General features: G+C 29.6%; 1 protein-coding gene and 1 long non-coding RNA gene across 9 annotated transcripts in view; both read right to left on the bottom strand.

Moving 5' to 3' along the window:
• The window catches only part of LOC127285903 (forkhead box protein P1), a 426,402-nt gene that overhangs the window by 380,646 nt on the left and 25,652 nt on the right, over positions 1–20,104 (bottom strand). For all 8 annotated transcript variants that reach the window (XM_051312187.1, XM_051312131.1, XM_051312122.1 and 5 more), the window contains exon 2: positions 19,177–19,265. In XM_051312187.1, coding sequence (XP_051168144.1) covers positions 19,177–19,236 — 60 coding nt within the window. In that variant the 5' untranslated portion in view covers positions 19,237–19,265. The remainder of the gene's footprint in view (positions 1–19,176; positions 19,266–20,104) is intronic.
• On the bottom strand, positions 9,207–10,068 carry LOC127285970 (uncharacterized). The gene is made up of 3 exons (XR_007843686.1): positions 9,973–10,068; positions 9,506–9,685; positions 9,207–9,294 (listed from the first exon to the last, which is right to left on the bottom strand). It is a non-coding gene; the product is annotated as an uncharacterized LOC127285970 (long non-coding RNA).

Below are 20,104 nucleotides of genomic sequence, written 5' to 3'. Positions count from 1 at the left end.
CAGAGAAAAATCTCGAAACACTGCGGGTATTGAACGTACGATCCTAACATTCGCAAGCCGACAACTTAACCAACATGAGAGAGAAAAGGATAAAAGATATTTCTATCCTTTTCCCTCTCATGTAAAAGCTTAAGATTTACGATTAGAGATTTTATTCTGCTTAGGCCTAATCATCTTCAAGACGCGATTAGATTTTATAGCTATATTGTGGTAGCTGCCTTATAAATAATTACTCTCGTGCAAGTTTAATATAATTTATTTAAATAAAATATTACAATATTATGAATTTATATTAAAAACTATTTGGCAAAATAGAATTCAAAAAATTTCATCCCTTGATTTACAGATAACAACCTAACCTATAAAAAACGTATACTCAAATTATGTTTGTCGCATCAATTTTAAGATTTCTAATATTGTTTTTAGAAATTTTACGTTTGTATCAGTTTCGGTGTATCAATTACGGTGAACAAAATTACGTGTATTTTGAAGATACTTTGCCCCATCGTAATTGATGCCAATGAAAATATTAAAAATGTTTCAATTACGTCGAAGGAAAAAATTTGATCGCAAATAATTAAATTAATAATTGTTTAAATGTGCATCTTTATTAGTAATTGTATCAAAAAAAGATTAAAATAATTTTTTTTTAATCATTTAGCAACAGTTATATTAAATATAATAGAAGTATTGGTTATTTTTTATGAACGCGCCGTAATTGATACACTTCCCCTAGTTATAAGAATTATAGTACCAATTGCTATCCCAAAAAAATAAACCCTAAAAGTAGAATTTCGAATAAAAAAAAAATTTCCTTTGTTAAAAAATCAGATACACATACTATATACATATAAATAATTAACAAAAATTATTGTTAATATCTCGTGATCTGTTCTCTTATTTATTTTCGAGGCATTTGGTTTTTTAATAGACAATTATGTACACATAATGCTTATAAAACACTATATCTCTGTCCATTCATTCTCTAATATGGATTATATTATACATTCAAGGTTAATTTGACCTTAAACTAACAGATAGATGTATATATATATATATATATATATACTATATATAATACTATAGTTGACGTAGCAAATAGGCATTATCGCGCACGAAAAAACTCAAAGAGTTTCTTAATAATTACTTTGTTAAACAGTTGACGGAGCGACAATCTTTAAATCATTATATATATAGACATGTTGATGATTAAATATACACTTGAAGAAACTTGAAATATATATAAGATTTTCAAAATATGTTTATGACGTGTATTAAAATATTGGACACATATAGTACTGTATATTGAAAAATGAATAACATACAGTGAAATTAAACAGAGAAAATAATAATGAAAGACAAATCGTATAAGAGAAAGATATATACACGAAGAAGAACATAAGCGTATAGTGAGTCTGCACAAGGCCAGCCACTGACCTAACGCTGAAAGTATATTATAGTATTACATATTACATATATATATATATATATATATATTTATATTACATATCAAATAAGGAATGTAAAGACTGTTTCTTTTACCACTATACACTCAAGTATAATTGCTGAAGTAGTAAACTCTTGTAAATATTACGAAACTTTAAAACGCGTGCGCGCGATACTTATTCTTCTAAGATTTTCTTGTACAATAAACATTATAATGCAAAAGAGGGTAACGACAATTCTAATAAATACAGTAAATTAATAAACAAGTATTCTTTTGAAAAAAAAAACATTACTATTCTGCAGAAAAACAAATTGTCAAAGTACCTATATTCTTGGAGATTGTTTTTAGCACGACAATTTTCAAACTCTTAAAATAATTATTATTGCTGTAAAATCATATATATATATGATTTTTATAATTTTATATCAAATAAAAATGTGCCGCGTCGCGAATAAAGGGACCGTAAGAAGCAAACGAATTATAGGTTATGTTTACAACAGTTTTACCTTGATTAAAAATTTCTTTTATTATAATTCTGTAATATCAAAAACAGTTTTTATTTATTATTATAGAAATAATGAAGACTTTTACATTAAAAATTGATTCTCTTTATGTATTTTCACTTCAAAATTTCAAAACATAACCTTTAAATTTTTTTCTTCTAAGGTTCCCTTTCTTCATCGTTATAAATTGATATTTAATATGAGAGAAATTTAGCTTAGCATCTAAACTTTTTGAGGGACATATATTGTATTGTTTCTTTATAAAATTTAATAATATTTGATAGGTACATAAAAAAGCCTCTTTTAATTGCGTTGAGAATTTTAAATTTTATTTAAAAATCGTATAATTATACAAAATAAATTGTTAATTAAACAATTAAAAATTTAAACAACTTCTGGATAGAAGAAATTCAAAAACAGTAACAATTTGTATTTTAATACTTTTTCGACAAATCAAAATTTACACCCACCGAAAACATATATATGTACTATTTAAATTTCATGATTTCAAATGAAATTCCAAATAACTTATACTGCGAAATTTTCTAATATGTCTAACATTCTGAATTTGTTTAACATTCCTTATTCATTATTTCTATAACAAAATCATTTTCCCCCCCTCCTACAATGTGTTCTAATAATTGTATTAAATATAGAGAAATTAGTTTTGGCCTAAAGCCAAAAATTGCATATGCATCTATTTTGAAATATTATAGTTAAAATTCAAATAATTCTAAATGATCAACTGCGGCCTGTCAATTTATAGGTTTGTAGTACATCGTTATGTGATTAATATTATATCTATTTTCGGTGCAACATGTATATATGAATTGCTCGCATATCGAGCAATGAATATATCAGATTTTGAGTAATATGAATCAGAGAGAGTGTTCAGTATAAGTTTCTATATACATATACATATATACCTATAATCTTGATCTCTGACGAATACATTCAATCGATAAATGTACATTTATACAATAAGGTCACTGGTGCCCTCAGATTCCACATATTACAATGAACAGTCTATGTGGCAGTATATGTCAATATCCAAACAACATATACATATATATGTTGAATTTCCATACAGACAGATTGAGAAATACTAAAATAATCACTTCCTCAAAACAGATCACAGCGCTAATGGATTAAACATGTACCAAATAGAAACATTTACTAGTTCTTTATTCTCCGATATTTATATTAATATTGAAAGAAATTGAAATCGAAACAATATATATATATAATGAAATAGGAATATAATTTATTCGAGTCTGGGGGTCGATTACGAAACTATTCCACATTCCACATTCCGAATTCCGCATTCCACTTTTCACATTCCACATTCCACATTCCAAATTCCGCATTCCACTTTTCACATTACACATTCCGAATTCTGCATTCCACATTCAGATTTCCGGATTCCACATTCCGAACTACATTATACACATTCCATTTGAATGTGAAAAGTGGAATGCGGAATTCGGAATGTGGAATGTGAAAAGTGGAATGCGGAATTCGGAATGTGGAATGTGAAAAGTAGAATGCGGAATTCGGAATGTGGAATGTGAAAAGTGGAATGCGGAATTCGGAATGTGGAATGTGAAAAGTGGAATGCGGAATTCGGAATGTGGAATGTGGAATAGTTACGTAATCGACCCCCTGTTCATATTTCGTAGACAAAAACATATCAGTATAATTGACGGAAATTAAAAATATAACGTAATTAGTATAATCACTTGATAAATTGCAATAATGACAATATCCTACCCTCATAACAAAAGAATATCCCTAGGAGATCCATAGGATATCCATATCAATGGTCGATATCCTAGAATGGTCCCCAGGATATCCCTAGGATATCCAAACCGCTGGTCTGTGGGACATCAACAGGACATCCATAGGATATCCACAGGATATCCCTAAGACATCCACAAAATATTTATTGGATATTATATCGCAGGATATCCATGGGACATCTCTAGGATATCCAAACCGCCGGTCTGTGGGACATCCATAGGATATCCACAGGATATCCCTAAGACATCCACAAAATATCTATCGGATATTATATCGCAGGATATCCATGGGATATCCTCAGGATGTCCGTGGGATATTCTTAGGATATTCACGGGATATTTAATATCTCAACATATATTTTTAAAGGTTAAAATTGTTAAGCTAATATAATGAATAATAATATAATAAAAAGAAAAATCTTATGAGCTTCTAATTTATTTTAAATGAAGATTTGAAACGCATTTTTCAAAGTTTTTAAATAAACTCATGCACTTAATGTATAATTAATATTAATAGTTATTCGTTATTTGCGGGGAAGAATTTATATTGTTTAAAGCCAATTTATTTTCTGACAATATTAAGCATATGAATAAAGGAATAAATCACGAATGAGAAAAAAATTAGTTAATAATTTTTCAAATTAAACAACTTTCTCGAAAAACAAGTTGCATTTTATTTTATTTATATAAAATTTAATTCACAGAATATTCTCACTCTTAGTCTCATAATGACTTTAAATACAGTATCCTGAGAATATCTTCTTGACATCCAGAAGATATACTAAGAATATCCTGAAAATATCTGTGGGATATCCTGATGATATCTGTGGGATATCCTGACGATATCTATGGGATATCTGGAGGACATTTATGAAAGTCTATAGAGATATCCAGAAGATATCCTGTGGATATCCTCAGATATCCATGGGATATCCAAAGGATATCCAAACCGCCAATTTTTTTAATATCCTTAAGAGATCCTTTTGAATTTGTTTTATTTATTTTGCTACTTTCCTTTTATATAATTTCACTTTTTTAAATTTTTGTTTTTATTCTTGTTCTATTTTGCATTTTTGTTATATTCTTTAAATTTGTCTTCATTTTAATTAATTTATATTGCTTCATTGTTATTTTTTTTTTTATTAATTTTCGTATCATAGCTATTAATTTAATTTCTTTGTATTTTTTTTTGTTTTTAATTAATTTTTATAATTTTTATAATTTTTTTTTTTATTTATTGTCAAAGTCGGACGTGAAAATTTGATAATTATTATTTGTTTAAAATTTCATCTTTTAAAAATTTAGTTATGCAATGTATAATATTTATGTATTTATTGATCTTGATCGAATTTTATTGATGAAACGAAACAAAAATCACAACTGATTTTTTTCAGAATGAATCAACTTAATTGGATTAAATTCAAGTGTTCAGTTTAATCAAATTAGTAAATATTTATAATAATAATAATAATAATAATACATTCTATGTACCTTAAAGTCCATGACATTGTACATTATAACGAGTAAATTGATGATATAAACACCGGTACACGTGTTGCAGACTTTAAGTGACGTGTTGAACGATATAATGATGACTGACCTTGAAAAACAGGTTGAATAAATTTTTTTCCTTTTTTTTTTTTAAATCAGTCCTTATTCACGTATAAGAGCGCTTATTCTCTCTATTTGAAACGTTATGTGTTATATTAGTAACCAACCAGCAAGAGAGTCTCGCTTTGCAATTCATCCACTGACGAGCTGGATGAGCAGAAATCTAATGTGCAAATCAAGTTGTCGGCACATTGATTACGATTTATACGTGTGACTGTATTTTCACGCCTACCTGAATATACTTCAATTGATATAAAGATGTGTAAGTACTTTTTGCATTAAACTTTAAGATTTTTCTCTATTTTATTCGCATAACTTTATTTTTTTTCCTCTTAATTTTTTTAATGCATTTACACATATATATATATATAACCACATATACACATAAAGACTTATACACAGGTAAGGACATTTATATCTTTTTAACTGTAAAGAACAATCAATTATCACTATTATTTTTTTCCTAAGTGATGAGTTACTCATTTCATAAACTGATGTTTTGCTACTTTATTTCCTTAACGCTTTTTTTCATTATTAATTCTGCAATCAGTTATACTAATTTAAATAAAATATGCAATTAAATTTGGTTTTTATTTCACAGGAAAAATATTGATTTTTGCGTTGATTACACTGAGAAAAAATGGATATTAAAAAATTATTAGGAGAACAACTTTTTATTTAAACGGTTTTAATTTAACAGAATTTTATGTGATTACAATTTAAAAATACCAAAATTTTCGATTCACCAAATTTTCATTTAACCGAATTTTTATTGGCACAAATTGTTATGAAATAGAATTCTTAAAACGCCGAATTTCCATAATTGTCCGCAATTGCAAATGACCGAAAAACAATTGACAGAAGAATTTTTGCGCTAATTTACAAAATTAACCAATCAGAATTTATCGAGAAAATTGTGATTGGTAAATTGTTAAATTCGCATCGTAATCGATTGTTTGTCTGACTTTTGCAATTTCGGACAAATGAAAATTCGTTGTTTTTGCTGCATTTCAAAATGAGTAGCGCCTCATTTTGAGACCAAGTTTATTCTGTGTATGTTCAAAATTTATGTAAATCTCTCTCTCTTTATGAGTTCCCTTATTTTTTAACAATATATTTCAATATATTCAATTTTCGAAAGCGTTTATAAATTTTAACAACAAGTCAATCATTAACTAAAGAAACAACAATTTGACATAAATGTCATTTTCATTTGTTTCAACATTATATATATAGCTAATCGACAACTTGTGGAAAATGTTAACAAAACAATTCATTGCCTTTTTAGAAAATTCATATATTTAATAAACAAATGCAAATGACATTTATGTCAAATTATGTTTTCTTTGGTTAATGATTGACAATTGTTAAAATTTACAAACGCTTTCGAAAATTGAATATATTGAAATATTTTTAAAAGTAGATTCCAATTAACTTATTTTCCTTCTGTATTTTTAAGTTTTTAATTTTGTCAAAATTAATCGGTAATATGTAATATTTAAATTAAAAAATAGACATTTTAAATAGAATAAATTATTTTCGCTATACAAACTGTGAAATTAAAGCTCATAGTTAATAGTTTATTTTTTATATTGTTTTAACTCTATTTATATTGGAATATTTTTTTGTAGCAAACATCTAAATCTTTGACACGTTATCAAAAATCAAAATCAATTAAGTTATTCATCGATATCAAATGTAGGGTAAGTGTATGAATTACTGCTGATGCGCCAATTACTGCGATTTTTATAAAATTAGTAAAACTTAGTAATTGAAAACATAAAACTGTTTCAAAATGACTTTAAAACTTATTACAAATGATATTTGATATTATATCCACTAATGATGCATATTTCGACTATTATCAAATTATTTATTTCAAGTTACAATTGAATCTATCACAGTAATTAGAGTATGCGTATATTTTTCGCATTCTGCTATTACTGTGGTCTATCCAGTCAACCTAACCTCTAAATCAACACTTTTAGCGATGCAGTAATTGGTTCACACCATTCGCAGTAATTCATGCAAACTTGCAGTAATACCAGTATATGCCATTTTTAAAAAAGTTAATATTTTTAATAATATATTTGTTATTTCTTCAAGTTTAAAGTTTACACTTTTATTATTTTATCATTAAAGTCAGTCTTGGGTTGTACATCACAGTAATTGGGACATTTACCCTAGGTCTTAAAAAACTTTAATATATTTTTAAAAATTACATAACAGATATAGGGCCGGGGGGGGGGGAATAAAACGATTTTGTTACACCTTGTTACCTAGAGGGAGGGGGGATTCGAAATTTTTATAAAAAAATATTACCTATAATTTTTGAACGACTCCTAAATATAAGTCAATACAATTTGCATATTTTTTAATCATTTTCTTAATATAATCGAATTTGTTTCGTAAAGAAAACATTTGTCGCTGTTTTATTGAGACAAAAAATTCATTCATTCATTTCTCCTATATACAGCAAATATTGAGGGGAGGTCCCTGATCCATTCTCTTTAATGTACCAAAAAAAAAAAAAAAATACGACAAAATACACTTCGTTCCGAGTTTTCCGTTAAATAAATACAATCTAACAATTGAAGTTGATTTGGCGAAAGATGATGGAGGGTTTTTTTTTAAAAAAGAAGAAAAAAAAAACAGAAAAGCTAAATGAAGTTCTTAATCATGGCCAATGTCTTCTTCAACTCCCGGGCAATAACTTCTCGATAAAAGCTCGTTCCGTGGCTCCCCCCACTCCATCCTCTTTATATATTTTTGGTTCAATAAGTATGGAGAGAGAGAGAAAGAGAGAGATCGGATACTTTCTGTGCGATTCGCTCTTTCTTCGCTCCGCAAAAGGGTGCGGATTTTGTTATATATATATATATATAGAAGACGAGAAGCCCAGTACACCGTGCTTAATCGGTTATCCTGTTTATTGTTTTCCGGTGCGGGTGAAGAGGTGTTCGACTGCTAAGTTTGCATTTAAACCCCCTTTTGGTTCCGCATACCGACTAGAGAGGTGGTTTTAGGTTTGGGTTTGAGTTTTCAGATCCGGGATTACCTTATCTCCGGACTCTCACTCGCTCGCATGCTCGCTCACTCGCCAATTCTCAAAACGAAAATGCACAAGCCATATAGTGAGGCGTTACGCGAGACGATTTAAACCTCGGAAATTGTCCACGATATGTCTCTCTTTCTCTGTATACTATATATGTATGTAAGACCGATTTTGGTTTTCCATTTTGCTCGTATTCTCTCGTTTAAAAAAGAACAACCTTCCCATAAAAGAGTGTTTTATGAAAATTAACCCACTTTATCGTGTTCTGAGTCACATGTAATCCTCGCAATTCTAATGTTGAGTCTCTTGGATTTAAGAATTGTTTTTTTTTCTTTATAAATCAATAAAACTTATTGCTTTTTCTTACATTCATGTTTTATTTGAATCAAATATAATATAATATGAGTTAAATAAACGCGCGTATATTTTATTTATTTCAGAGATTGATAGTCCATTTATTTGGCGTAAATAAAAATTTTATTTGTTATAAATAAAATTTTTTATTGTTAATAAAATAAATAAACAAACTGAATCTAAAAATACAAGTATTATTATATTATCGCATATATATTTTTCTACAATATTAATTTCGATGGAAAAATGTGTTTTTAAAGGTTTTTGGTGGCATTGACTGTTCTAAGACTGTTTCAAGACTCTGAATATAGCCGCATGTTCCAGGATTGCCGCTGGCTTCGAGGGTATGTCCGACAGACAATCTCAAAGCAAGAAACGAACATAACCTTAAAATCTACCTTACCTTACCTAATATACCTAATCAATCCAAACTAATCTGGGTGGGGCGCTGGGTTCGAGGCTATATCCTACAGATATGACATCAAATACCCCTAACCAAGAAACAAACATAACCTCAAAAATTACCTTCCCTTACCTAACCTTATCTAATCAACCTAAATAACCTGGTTAGGGATATCGAAGTTATGTCTGACAGACATAACCTCAAATATCCCTAATGAGGAAACTAACATAACCTCAAAAATTACCTAACTTAACATTGCTAAAAACATAGGTTTCGAGATTATGTCCGACAGAGAACCTCAAACCAAGAAACGAACATAACCTCAAAAATTACCTTACCTTACCTAACCTTATCTAATCAACCTAAATAACCTGGGTAGGCCGCTGATATCGAGGCTATATCCGACAGACATAACCTCAAATATCCCTAACCAAGAAACTAACATAACCTCAAAAATTACCTAACTTAACATTGCTAAAAACATAGGTTTCGAGGTTATGTCCGACAGACAACCTCAAACCAAGAAACGAACATAACCTCTTAAATTACCTTACCTTACCTAACCTTATCTAATCAACCTAAATAACCTGGGTAGGCCGCTGATATCGAGGTTATGTCCGACAGACATAACCTCACACAGAAAATTAAAAGGCATTAAAATAAGAAGCGTTGCAGCTTATTTTAATGCCTTTTAATTTTCTGTGCAAATATCCCTAACCAGGAAACTAACATAACCTCAAAAATTACCTAACTTAACATTGCTAAAAACATAGGTTTCGAGATTATGTCCGACAGACAACCTAAAACCAAGAAACGAACATAACCTCAAAATCTACCATACCTTACCTAATTTACCTAATCAATCCAAACTAATCTGGATAGGGCACTGGGTTCGAAGCTATATCCGACAGACATGACATCAAATACCCCTAACCATGAAACAAACATAACCTCAATAATTACCTTACCTTACCTAACCATATCTACATCTAATATCTACATTGTTAAAAACATAGGTTACGAGGTTATGTCCGATAGATATAACCCATGGAGTAGTATAAGGAGACCGAACGACGTACATTGAAAGTGGACCAAATTTTGGTAACCGCTTAGTGTCATGAAAATACGTAATGGAACACAAGCGCTCTCGTGGGAAGTATGTAAACAGTGGGAAAAATTAGAAGTACATTAAACATAACCCAAAAATACATTTCTCCTTATTTTTAAAACTTTTACAATGGCTGACTGTTCAGCTGAGTTTAACACAATCAGTGGCGCTAGTGTTCCATTACGTATTTTCATGACACTAAGCGGTTACCAAAATTTAGTCCACTTTTAACGCAGATTTAACATGGTCGTTCGATCTCCTTATACTATTCCATGATATAACCTCAAATACCCCTAGCCAAGAAACGAACATAACCACAAAAATTACCTAACCTAACCTTGTCAAACACATAGGTTGGGTACAGTTGATATGGAATGACCCATACTGGAGACAGTGGCGAAATATTTTTATAATATAGAGAGATAATAATAATTATATTCAAAAAATATTTAAATTATATAATAGTTAATAAATTTCAAGAAGTTTTAAGATGATTTTTCCAATGTGGTCAATTTATGATTACATTCCCCTGAGTAAAATTGGTGTGTGTTTTTTTCCAGAAAATATTTTACAGTACAAAATTTTTTTGATAATAAAAAAATAGAAATTTATATATATATATATATATATATATATATGACACGTTTAAAAAGTCGCACATTCATCAAAAGTCACCAAAAGTTTGGTCACAGAGATATGATATGACATAAAATCTGAATCATGGTGTTCTTTCTTTAGAAGAAAGAGAGAGAGAGAGAGAGAGCTTGATATTCAAAAGTTTTTTTTATTCTTCTTAAAAAAGTTTTTTTTACCTAGCCCCCCCCCTCTCTCTCTCTCTCTCTCTCTCTTTTCTTTCCTTGGCGTGCTTCGGTAGGAAGAATTCTCGTCCAAAAGTAACATGAAAGAAAAAAAAAAAAAAAAGAACTTTGAAATATTCAACTCGTAAGATTTTCCCAGACTTATAACCCTTGATAGATCTTTACACGACTTGGGCGCAAAAGAGAGAGGGAGAGAGAGAGAGAGAGAAAGTGAAAGAAAGGGGTTTGAGCTCGGACCCCCGTCCGTTGAATTGATTGACGCCTTCGCTTCGCAATCATGTTGTATGTTCGAACTTTCCCCATTACAGCCAATATGCAATGTTACCAACATTCCGCTCACGGCGCAATATAATGTATATAAAGGAACGGGTTAAATCGCTCGACCTTTATTGCCGCGTCTTAAAGCAGTTAACTTAATCCAAAGGGGGTGAAAGGGGGGGTGATGTTGTAAGAGTGCGGGTAAGGTGTGGCAAGGGGAGGGGGAGGGAGGGAGGGAAGAAACTCGGTATTGGATCGCTTTTTGGTGTATTTCTCCGGGAGACAAAAACATTAACATAAATCAGGAAGAACAGTATACGGTGAGGGCGAGAAAGCGGCAATGAGTTCGATGGTATGAGTTTCGTCGAAAGAGTAAGAGAGAGAGAGAGAGAGAGAGAGACTCGGATGTTTATTCGATTCACTTTTACCCCACACCCCTTCTCAAAAACCCACCTTTATCCCCCAGGCACGAGTCTCACTCGTAATTAGTACCGTGAAAACTTGCGAAAACTGATGGTAGTTGCTTCTTTGGAGTCGAACCGTTAGCGTAATGTGTATTTTTAGCGTGTAAGGTAAACTGACGCTTCCCCGCGATACCACTCCAGTTCAGAAGACAAACACAATCCTTACTTTTTCGTTTTCCATCTCTCTCCCCCCCCCTTCACAATGTTTATATAATAATATTTTTAAAAGTGAAAATTTTATGAAATGTTAAAAATTATTTTTCCAAGTATTTGATGCATAAGGATCGCAACAATATTTTTAAAAAAATAGAGAAAATGGTTTATTTTTTTTTTTTTTTGAAAAATAAGAATTGTCACAGAGAGAGATATAAACAAAAAAAAAAGAAAGAAAGTTTGTAAAAGTTTATTTCAATTGAAAAGCATAGTAGGCAAAAGCTAAAGGGATAGAAGGTGCCACTTACAACTCCCACCCCTTCCTCCCCCTCTTTACCCCCTTAACTTCTGCGTGTTGCACGAGTGGCAACCCTCGACCTCAACTCTTTCGCTTTTAGCGGGAATTTCGATGAATTGCTGGCCACTACGAGCAATAAATAATGCATTTTGTGTTTGCCCCCAGTAAAAGGGTCTTCTACCCTAAAGGCTCTGCCACCCCCCCCCCCACCCACCCACTCCTCTTTCCTCTAACTCGTGGACCACCCCTAAATTTTAAAGCGATTTCAAACTCCCGAGTTCTAAAGAGTTCAATATATATATATAAGGAACAATTGACTGCTGACTCTGTACGGGTTGAAAAAGTTAATGTTACTAAACTGTGCGGGAATCTACATTAAGAAAATAAACCCAATAAAAAATTTACTGGCGCAGTACTGGCACCCAGTATTGTCGCCAGAGTTGGCGTAAGTTTGGGATGATAACATTTTACCGGTATTGGCTGCCAGAGTTCGCACCAGTACTGGTTCAGTACTGGCTGAGTACTGGTAGTTTTGTAATTTATTGTACACGGAAAAAACAAACTAACTATTTTAGCACCAAACTGCTTTATCCTTTATTAGTATGCAATTTCGTTTACCTATTAAAGTATGAAATAATGCTTTTTTAGTTTAAAGTAAGTCCATACTAAATAAGTATAATGGTTATACTCTTTTAGTAATAGTGACGTACTTTAAAAGCATAAAGTTGATGCCCGCGAAGTACGACATATAGTCTACCTAAAATAGCAAGAGCTTCTTCCTTTTTGGTGTATAAATTCTTGCAACCTGCGTTTTGGCCACGCCTCCTTCTCCTTCCAACCATTGATATATCGATATAGGCCAAAACGCAGGTTGCAAGAATTTATACACCAAAAAGGAAGAAGCTCTTGCTATTTTAGGTAGACTATATGTCGTACTTCGCGGGCATCAACTTTATGCTTTTAAAGTACGTCACTATTACTAAAAGAGTATAACCATTATACTTATTTAGTATGGACTTACTTTAAACTAAAAAACCATTATTTCATACTTTAATAGGTAAACGAAATTGCATACTAATAAAGGATAAAGCAGTTTGGTGCTAAAATAGTTAGTTTGTTTTTTCCGTGTATACGAAAAAAAAGCTTTAACTGTAATAGAAATAAGTTTCACTGCAATAGTGAAATCTATGCTTCAGGCAATATACTTTTTTTTTAGGAAAAAGTGTGTGAAATTTTTAGTAACCCAACACAAATTAAATATTAACTAAATTAGTCAACTAACTAATTAATATTTTATTATATAATTATAAAATCGAAAAACACAAAGAATTTTTATTCTTTATTAACTCTGGTATAATACTGAAATTTTTGGTTGAGAATTTGTTTGAAACAATGAAATTTTAGTTGAATCAATCAAATGTTTATTAGATTCAGTTAAATTCTTTTTTCATTTGAAAAATTTATTAAAATAATTCTGTTTATTTAGATGAAATCAAAATTTTTTGAATCAAATAAAATTTGTTTAAAGTAACCAAAAAATTGTGTTAATAAAATTAATTACAGGTCATACACAGAAAAAAACTGAGTTCATTTTTGTTGCAGTTCATTCTGAATTCGGTATCATAATGAACAACAACTAACTTCAAGTTACTCAAAATGAACCGGACCCGGATCAAATGTCAGGTTATGTTAGTTTCTGTTGAAATTCAAGATTTTAAGATTATTATGTTGGAAACAAATATTCATTTACAAACTATTATATGTATTATATTTTAAAATAGTATAATATAAATATAATAATAGATAATATATAATAATTGTAAAATATACAAGAATTAAAAAAATGGTATGGGATAAATTTATTAAAATAAGTTTAAATAAAAATTTACATACACAGAAAAAACCTGAATTCAAATTGAGTATAGATTCTATACTCAATTTGATTCGCAACAAAAATGAAACTGGTTGTCTCATTTCGAGTTCTAAGGTAAAAGTATCAAAATGAAACAGGCAAGTTTCATTTTGAGAAAAAGAAAAATGGAAAAATATTGTGAAATAACGAATAATTTTGCACAAAAACATGAAATATAATAATTACAAAGAAGTAAATAACACGCTAGACTTAATATATTTGATTAAAAATTGCTTGTAATCGCGTAATAAAATAATAAAGGAAATATGTTTTTAGGTTAGAAAAATGAAAACATGTGTTTTGACAACAGGAACGGTACTGCCAACTTAAATAATAGCGGTAAATTTAAAAACTTATGAAATTAATTATTATCTACCCGTGTGGAAAAGTGATGTGGGCCCCCAGCGGGGGCCCTTATGGATCGCCCTCATGCCATGAGGGCCGCATATGGATGATCCATAGGGGCCCCTCATGGAAACGACATGCTCATCGATGAGGGCGCCCGCATGGGCGAACCATGAGGGTGCCCCTACGGGCGCCCTTATGGGCCCTCACGTTTGCCCTCATCTTGCCCTCAAGTTTGCCATAATGTTTTTTAATCAATAATATTAATAATAAAAGTTAATTAATAATAAATAAGCTTAAGTTATGAATAAATAACATATTTATTTAATAATTATTCAATTTTAAATTAAATTCTTACTCAAATTGAATTTATTAATTAACGTTCTAATTAATTAACTGTCGGATATAATTAAAAGTAATAATAAATTAATTAATTAAAAAATTAAAAAATATGTAATTTATGCATACTATTAACGGATATTTTCATTTTTCAATTAATTCATACATAGAATTAATGATTAAACGCAAACCTGAGAAATAAATAAATCTAACGCATGGGGGGAATCGAACCTACGACCTACGGACTATGAGTCTAACGCTTTACCAACTACGCTACGCACGCTACTTCAAAACGAATGCTAACTTCTTGATGCTATTTAAACTTCAAAAATACCTAACAAAGAAAAGTGCTTAACATCATTTAGTTAAAGTTAAGATATTAAATTATATTTTCCAATCAAATGCAATTTATAAAATATAATTAATTATATGCTTTATGATTATTATCATGAATCATCTCAGGTGAATTTTCAAAAAAAGTGTAAATATATTTTTATTAAAAACGCGTTTTTCGTTGTTTTGAATCATTGGAAACATTCATTTTTTGTTGATAAAAAAATATTTGATTTTTGGACTTAGAAAATTTTGCTAATCGATCATGAGGGCGATCCATGCGGGCCCCTACGGTGGCCCTCATCTATTTTGCCATAAGTGTGAGTGTTATTTTCAAAAAAAGTGTAAATATATTTTTATTAAAAACGCGTTTTTCGTTGTTCTGAATCATTATAAACATTAATTTTTTGGTGATAAAAAAATATTTGATTTTTGGACTTAGAAAATTTTGCTAATCGATCATGAGGGCGATCCATGCGGGCCCCTACGGTGGCCCTCATCTATTTTGCCATAAGTGTGAGTGTTATTTTCAAAAAAGTGTAAATATATTTTTATTAAAAACGCGTTTTTCGTTGTTCTGAATCATTATAAACATTAATTTTTTGGTGATAAAAAAATATTTGATTTTTGGACTTAGAAAATTTTGCTAATCGATCATGAGGGCGATCCATGCGGGGCCCCTACGGTGCCCCTCATGGATTCGCCATATGGATCAGCCCTCATGGGCCCCCGCCGGGGGCCCCGAACTCTTGAGGGCAAGATCGTGGCTTTTTCCACACGGGTACGTAAATAATAATAAATAATTTTTATTTAAAAACTTCTAAATATTCGTACTGGTCAAAATAATCTTTCTGGTGTTGTTGAAATATTAGAAACAATAATTGAAATACAAAATTACTCTGCTTATGATGCCAACTTAGAAATCTGAAATTCCAGCCAATATCATTTTGAATAACATGAAGTTTGTCCCATACTCATTTCGATACCCAAAAGAAAATGAGTTGCAACAAAAATGAGTCCAAGTTTTTTCTGTATATATATATATATATATATATATATATATATTACATTAGTTATATTAATATTAATTTTATATGAGAGATAATAATATTTTACAATTATATAATTATAATATATTATATGTATTATAATACATTTTATAATTATAAATATATATTATTAATATATGTTATAACAATCATTACAATCATTTTTGGTTATAGTTTCAAGTTTAAATTTGGCGCCATTATCTTTGGTTTTTAGACAGTGGCGCCGTTAAATTTCATGTTTCGTGTTGCATGGTTGGTATTTATTTCTGTCAATTTAGAAGTTTCTAACCTAAAAATAATTTATTTTGTTTTCTATAAATTCAATGAATCGGATTTAAGAAACAAAGTTTTTTCAAGTGTAATCTGTTTGTTCATTGAAAACAATGATTTTGATTAATGGTTTTATGATAAAGTGCTTCTTAATTGACTATAATTGTCATTTTAACTTGAACTTAAAATGAATAGGAGCTAGCTCATTTTGATGATTTTTGCCTGAAGTTCAAAATGAGTTTCTCGAGGTTCATTTTGAACTCAGTTTTTTTTTTATAAAAAAAAATTTGTTTTTTTATGCAGGAAAAAATAAATTTTTTTTTGTCCTTTTAATTTAATTAGAATAAAATAAATAAACCAACTATAGAAAAAATCAAAATTAGTATCCATTTTTTTTTAAATAATACAGTAATAAATGAATTATTGTATAAAAGGATATCTTCAAGTGCAGATTTGTTGAAAGATATAAAGTTCACAATGGATTGTATATATAAACGTAATAAAATGGAAGTATAGAAAGTAAATGCGGAGAGGGAGGAAAAAGTATAGAAAAGAAACAAGATAATGGCATTACAAAATTATGGAGCATATTGTCTGCAATTTATCGGACAGATCAACGGAGCCAATTATTATTATCCTCAGTTACCGCGTGTTTATTCCACAGCATCTTTTAAAGATGATTGAATTTATTTCTAGAAACCTTATATATTTATTCATTCATCCGTCTGCTTCAACCCTTTTCTGTTATTATTTTCTATATATCTATATACTTTTCAGTTAATTGAACCGACGTTTTGTATATATATGTATAATAATTCGACAGAATGCAGATCTATAAGCTTTTAGAAAATATTTAAATTTTTTCTTTATTTGTATCTTTATTATAAAATTATTCAAATAACATATGTAAATTGAAAATTTTTAAAAAATAATTTTTATCCTATTGAAAAAATTTAATTGATGACAATTCAACATTTAATTAAAATTGACAATTTTTTAATTTGGCTAAATTTTTTATATTTTTTTGTACTTTTAAGAAAAAAGGGTTCCGTGATTTTTTCGAAATTTTTTTTTATCAAAAATTTCATATTTAAAATTTTTTTTAACGCTGGCTATAATTATTTTAAAAAATGCATTATTTTTTTAACTTGTTTGTTTTTTAATGAAATTTTCGAAAATTTGATGCAAAATAATACACGCATAGAAAAAGTTTGCTGTAGCAGCGAACTATTTGCTGTCACAGCAAATTACGTTATAGTTAATATAGGGACAGCGAACAAATTTGCTGTGGGGTCAAAAAAAGTTTGCTGTGACAGTAAATTTTTAAAAATTAAGACCTGATATTGTTTATATCACAGCAAATTTTTTCGTTGGCATAGTAAAAAATTTTAGCTGTGGTTACTAATTTTTGATAGATCCGATAGCAAACGTCAGTATGAGCATTTGTTAGCAATTCCTTTTTTTCCGTGCACTGAGAAAAATGTTTAGTATCATCTACCAAAGTTTGGTTCTCTCTACCAAATTTTTTATTTGATATATGTGCAACTAATCCGTTTGGTTCGGGCTACTAAATTTTTTCGTTGAATCATTTTGTTCGGTCTACCAAATTTTTTGTTTTGCACAACTAACTTATTGTTTTTAAGCAAACAAAAAATTTAGTTAAATGAAAATTTTTTTTTTGTTTTCTCAACCAACTTATTTTTTTGTTTCACCCTTTTCTCTTTATATAACCTACCTATGCCTACTTAAATTAATTTCTATCGCGGAAAAAACCTAACACTGCTGGGGCTCGAACCCTCAGACTACGCAACGCTAGTCGAGAACGCTGACCACTACTCTACGAATCCTACTAACAATTTGAGATTAAATCATTTTCACAATGTATAAAAGCTGGAAAAAAACTTTCGTTCTTGTAACAAGTTTTATTTATTTATTTTCACTACATAAACTTTTTTTTTTAAAAAATGTCTGAAAAACATAAAAACTTCAACACTGAAACTTCACGACGCGAACGACATATGGTTAATGTTGACATCCCGTGAATGGGAAGCGACGCCATATTTACGAGAAGAGCGCGTGCGCAATACAGCATGTCAGCTATTTAGTACTGGGAACCAAACTATTTAGTTCGTAAACATGAAAGCTTCAAATATATTTTTTGGTAGAGCCAACTAAACTTCCCGATTTATTGCCACTTTCTATTCTGTTGTGACAACCATATTTTAGTAACGCCAACTAAAAAAGCTCAACTAAATTATTTTCTTATTATTACGAAATTATTTTTCTCAGTGTGTATAAGCAAATAATTAGTTAACATAGATTTTTTGTAAATTCATTATAAAAAATCATATTTTTAAAATTGTTTGCATCCTTTTTTTTTAAATTTAAAAAAAATATCCACTTTTATCCAAAATTTATCAGCACACTAAAAAATAATACTTACTTTCAGTTCATTTTTGACTAAAACCGTTAACATTAGAGCTATTTTTACTGAATTTTAGCCTTGAGTGAATGATTTTAAGTCCTAAAATTGACTTAATCTAATTTTAAGATAAAAATTACACTAGTTTCCAGGCTTTTTATTTTTAAGATGTTAACGGTTTCAGTATTTGTTTTTTGTGTGAGTAAAAAATAAAATTAAAAAAAAAACAAAATACCTGTAACTCGCCACGTGATTGGTGTTTGAACGTTGGTACCCAACTGAATATTTGAATCATTTTGCACTTGAAGTAAAAAGGATCCTTACCTGAAAATTTACAAATTCAAGATAATAATATATAATAAAAATGCTCTTTTAAAATTTTAATAAAAATAACAGGTGAGACAATTAAATAATAAAAAAATAAATATGAATAAGAAATGAGATATATACTAAAATATTTGTAATAAATTATGCTTAAATATATATACATAGGATGCTTAAAAAAATTTAGTGGCCATCAATCAAAGATATAATCAATAAAATGTGCGAATTAATTACTATAAAAGTGTGTGTTGGTGTGTGTGTGCACTTTATGCTTTTGAGCGTGTACTGTGAATAAAGATAAAAAAAAATAATAACGGGAAAGTGAAAGAAAAACTTTCTTATTAACACAATCAATCAAGCTTTCTTCGAATTTAAAATATTTTTCACCATTTTCCGGGTTTTCGAGCAAGCTGGATTTGAAAAGATTCGCACACACAAAATGAGGGTGAAGTGAAGTGAAACACAGGGCAAGTTTTGGCAATCGATACCAAATTAAGGCGCGATGTTTGCTTTCAAGGGAGCTAATTATATCGTGCTATACCATTTCTTATATATACATATATAGTCATCTCATTTCTTAGAAAATTCAACCAATACCAATATATAGTATAAAATATACACGCAAAGAAAAAAAAGTTGGTTGACGCATTAATTTCTATTGATAACAAAAATATTATTTTGCAAAATACACTTCACGCGCCAACACCCTAATTTTTTTTTTTGTAAATTAGATTTTTAAAAAATTGATTTTTAGATAGTTGAAAGTTTTTTTAGAAGTTTTAGGTACTTTTACTTGGCCATAGGTGACTTTATGACCTATTTTGAGGTTATTTGACCTA

The sequence above is a fragment of the Leptopilina boulardi genome, unplaced genomic scaffold, assembly GCF_019393585.1.
Source record: "Leptopilina boulardi isolate dan_hultmark-lab unplaced genomic scaffold, ZJU_Lbou_2.1 LbouV2_121, whole genome shotgun sequence".
Lineage (NCBI taxonomy): Eukaryota > Metazoa > Arthropoda > Insecta > Hymenoptera > Figitidae > Leptopilina > Leptopilina boulardi.
Note: the sequence above shows the minus strand (reverse complement) of the source record. Positions and strands in the feature narration are given on the sequence as shown.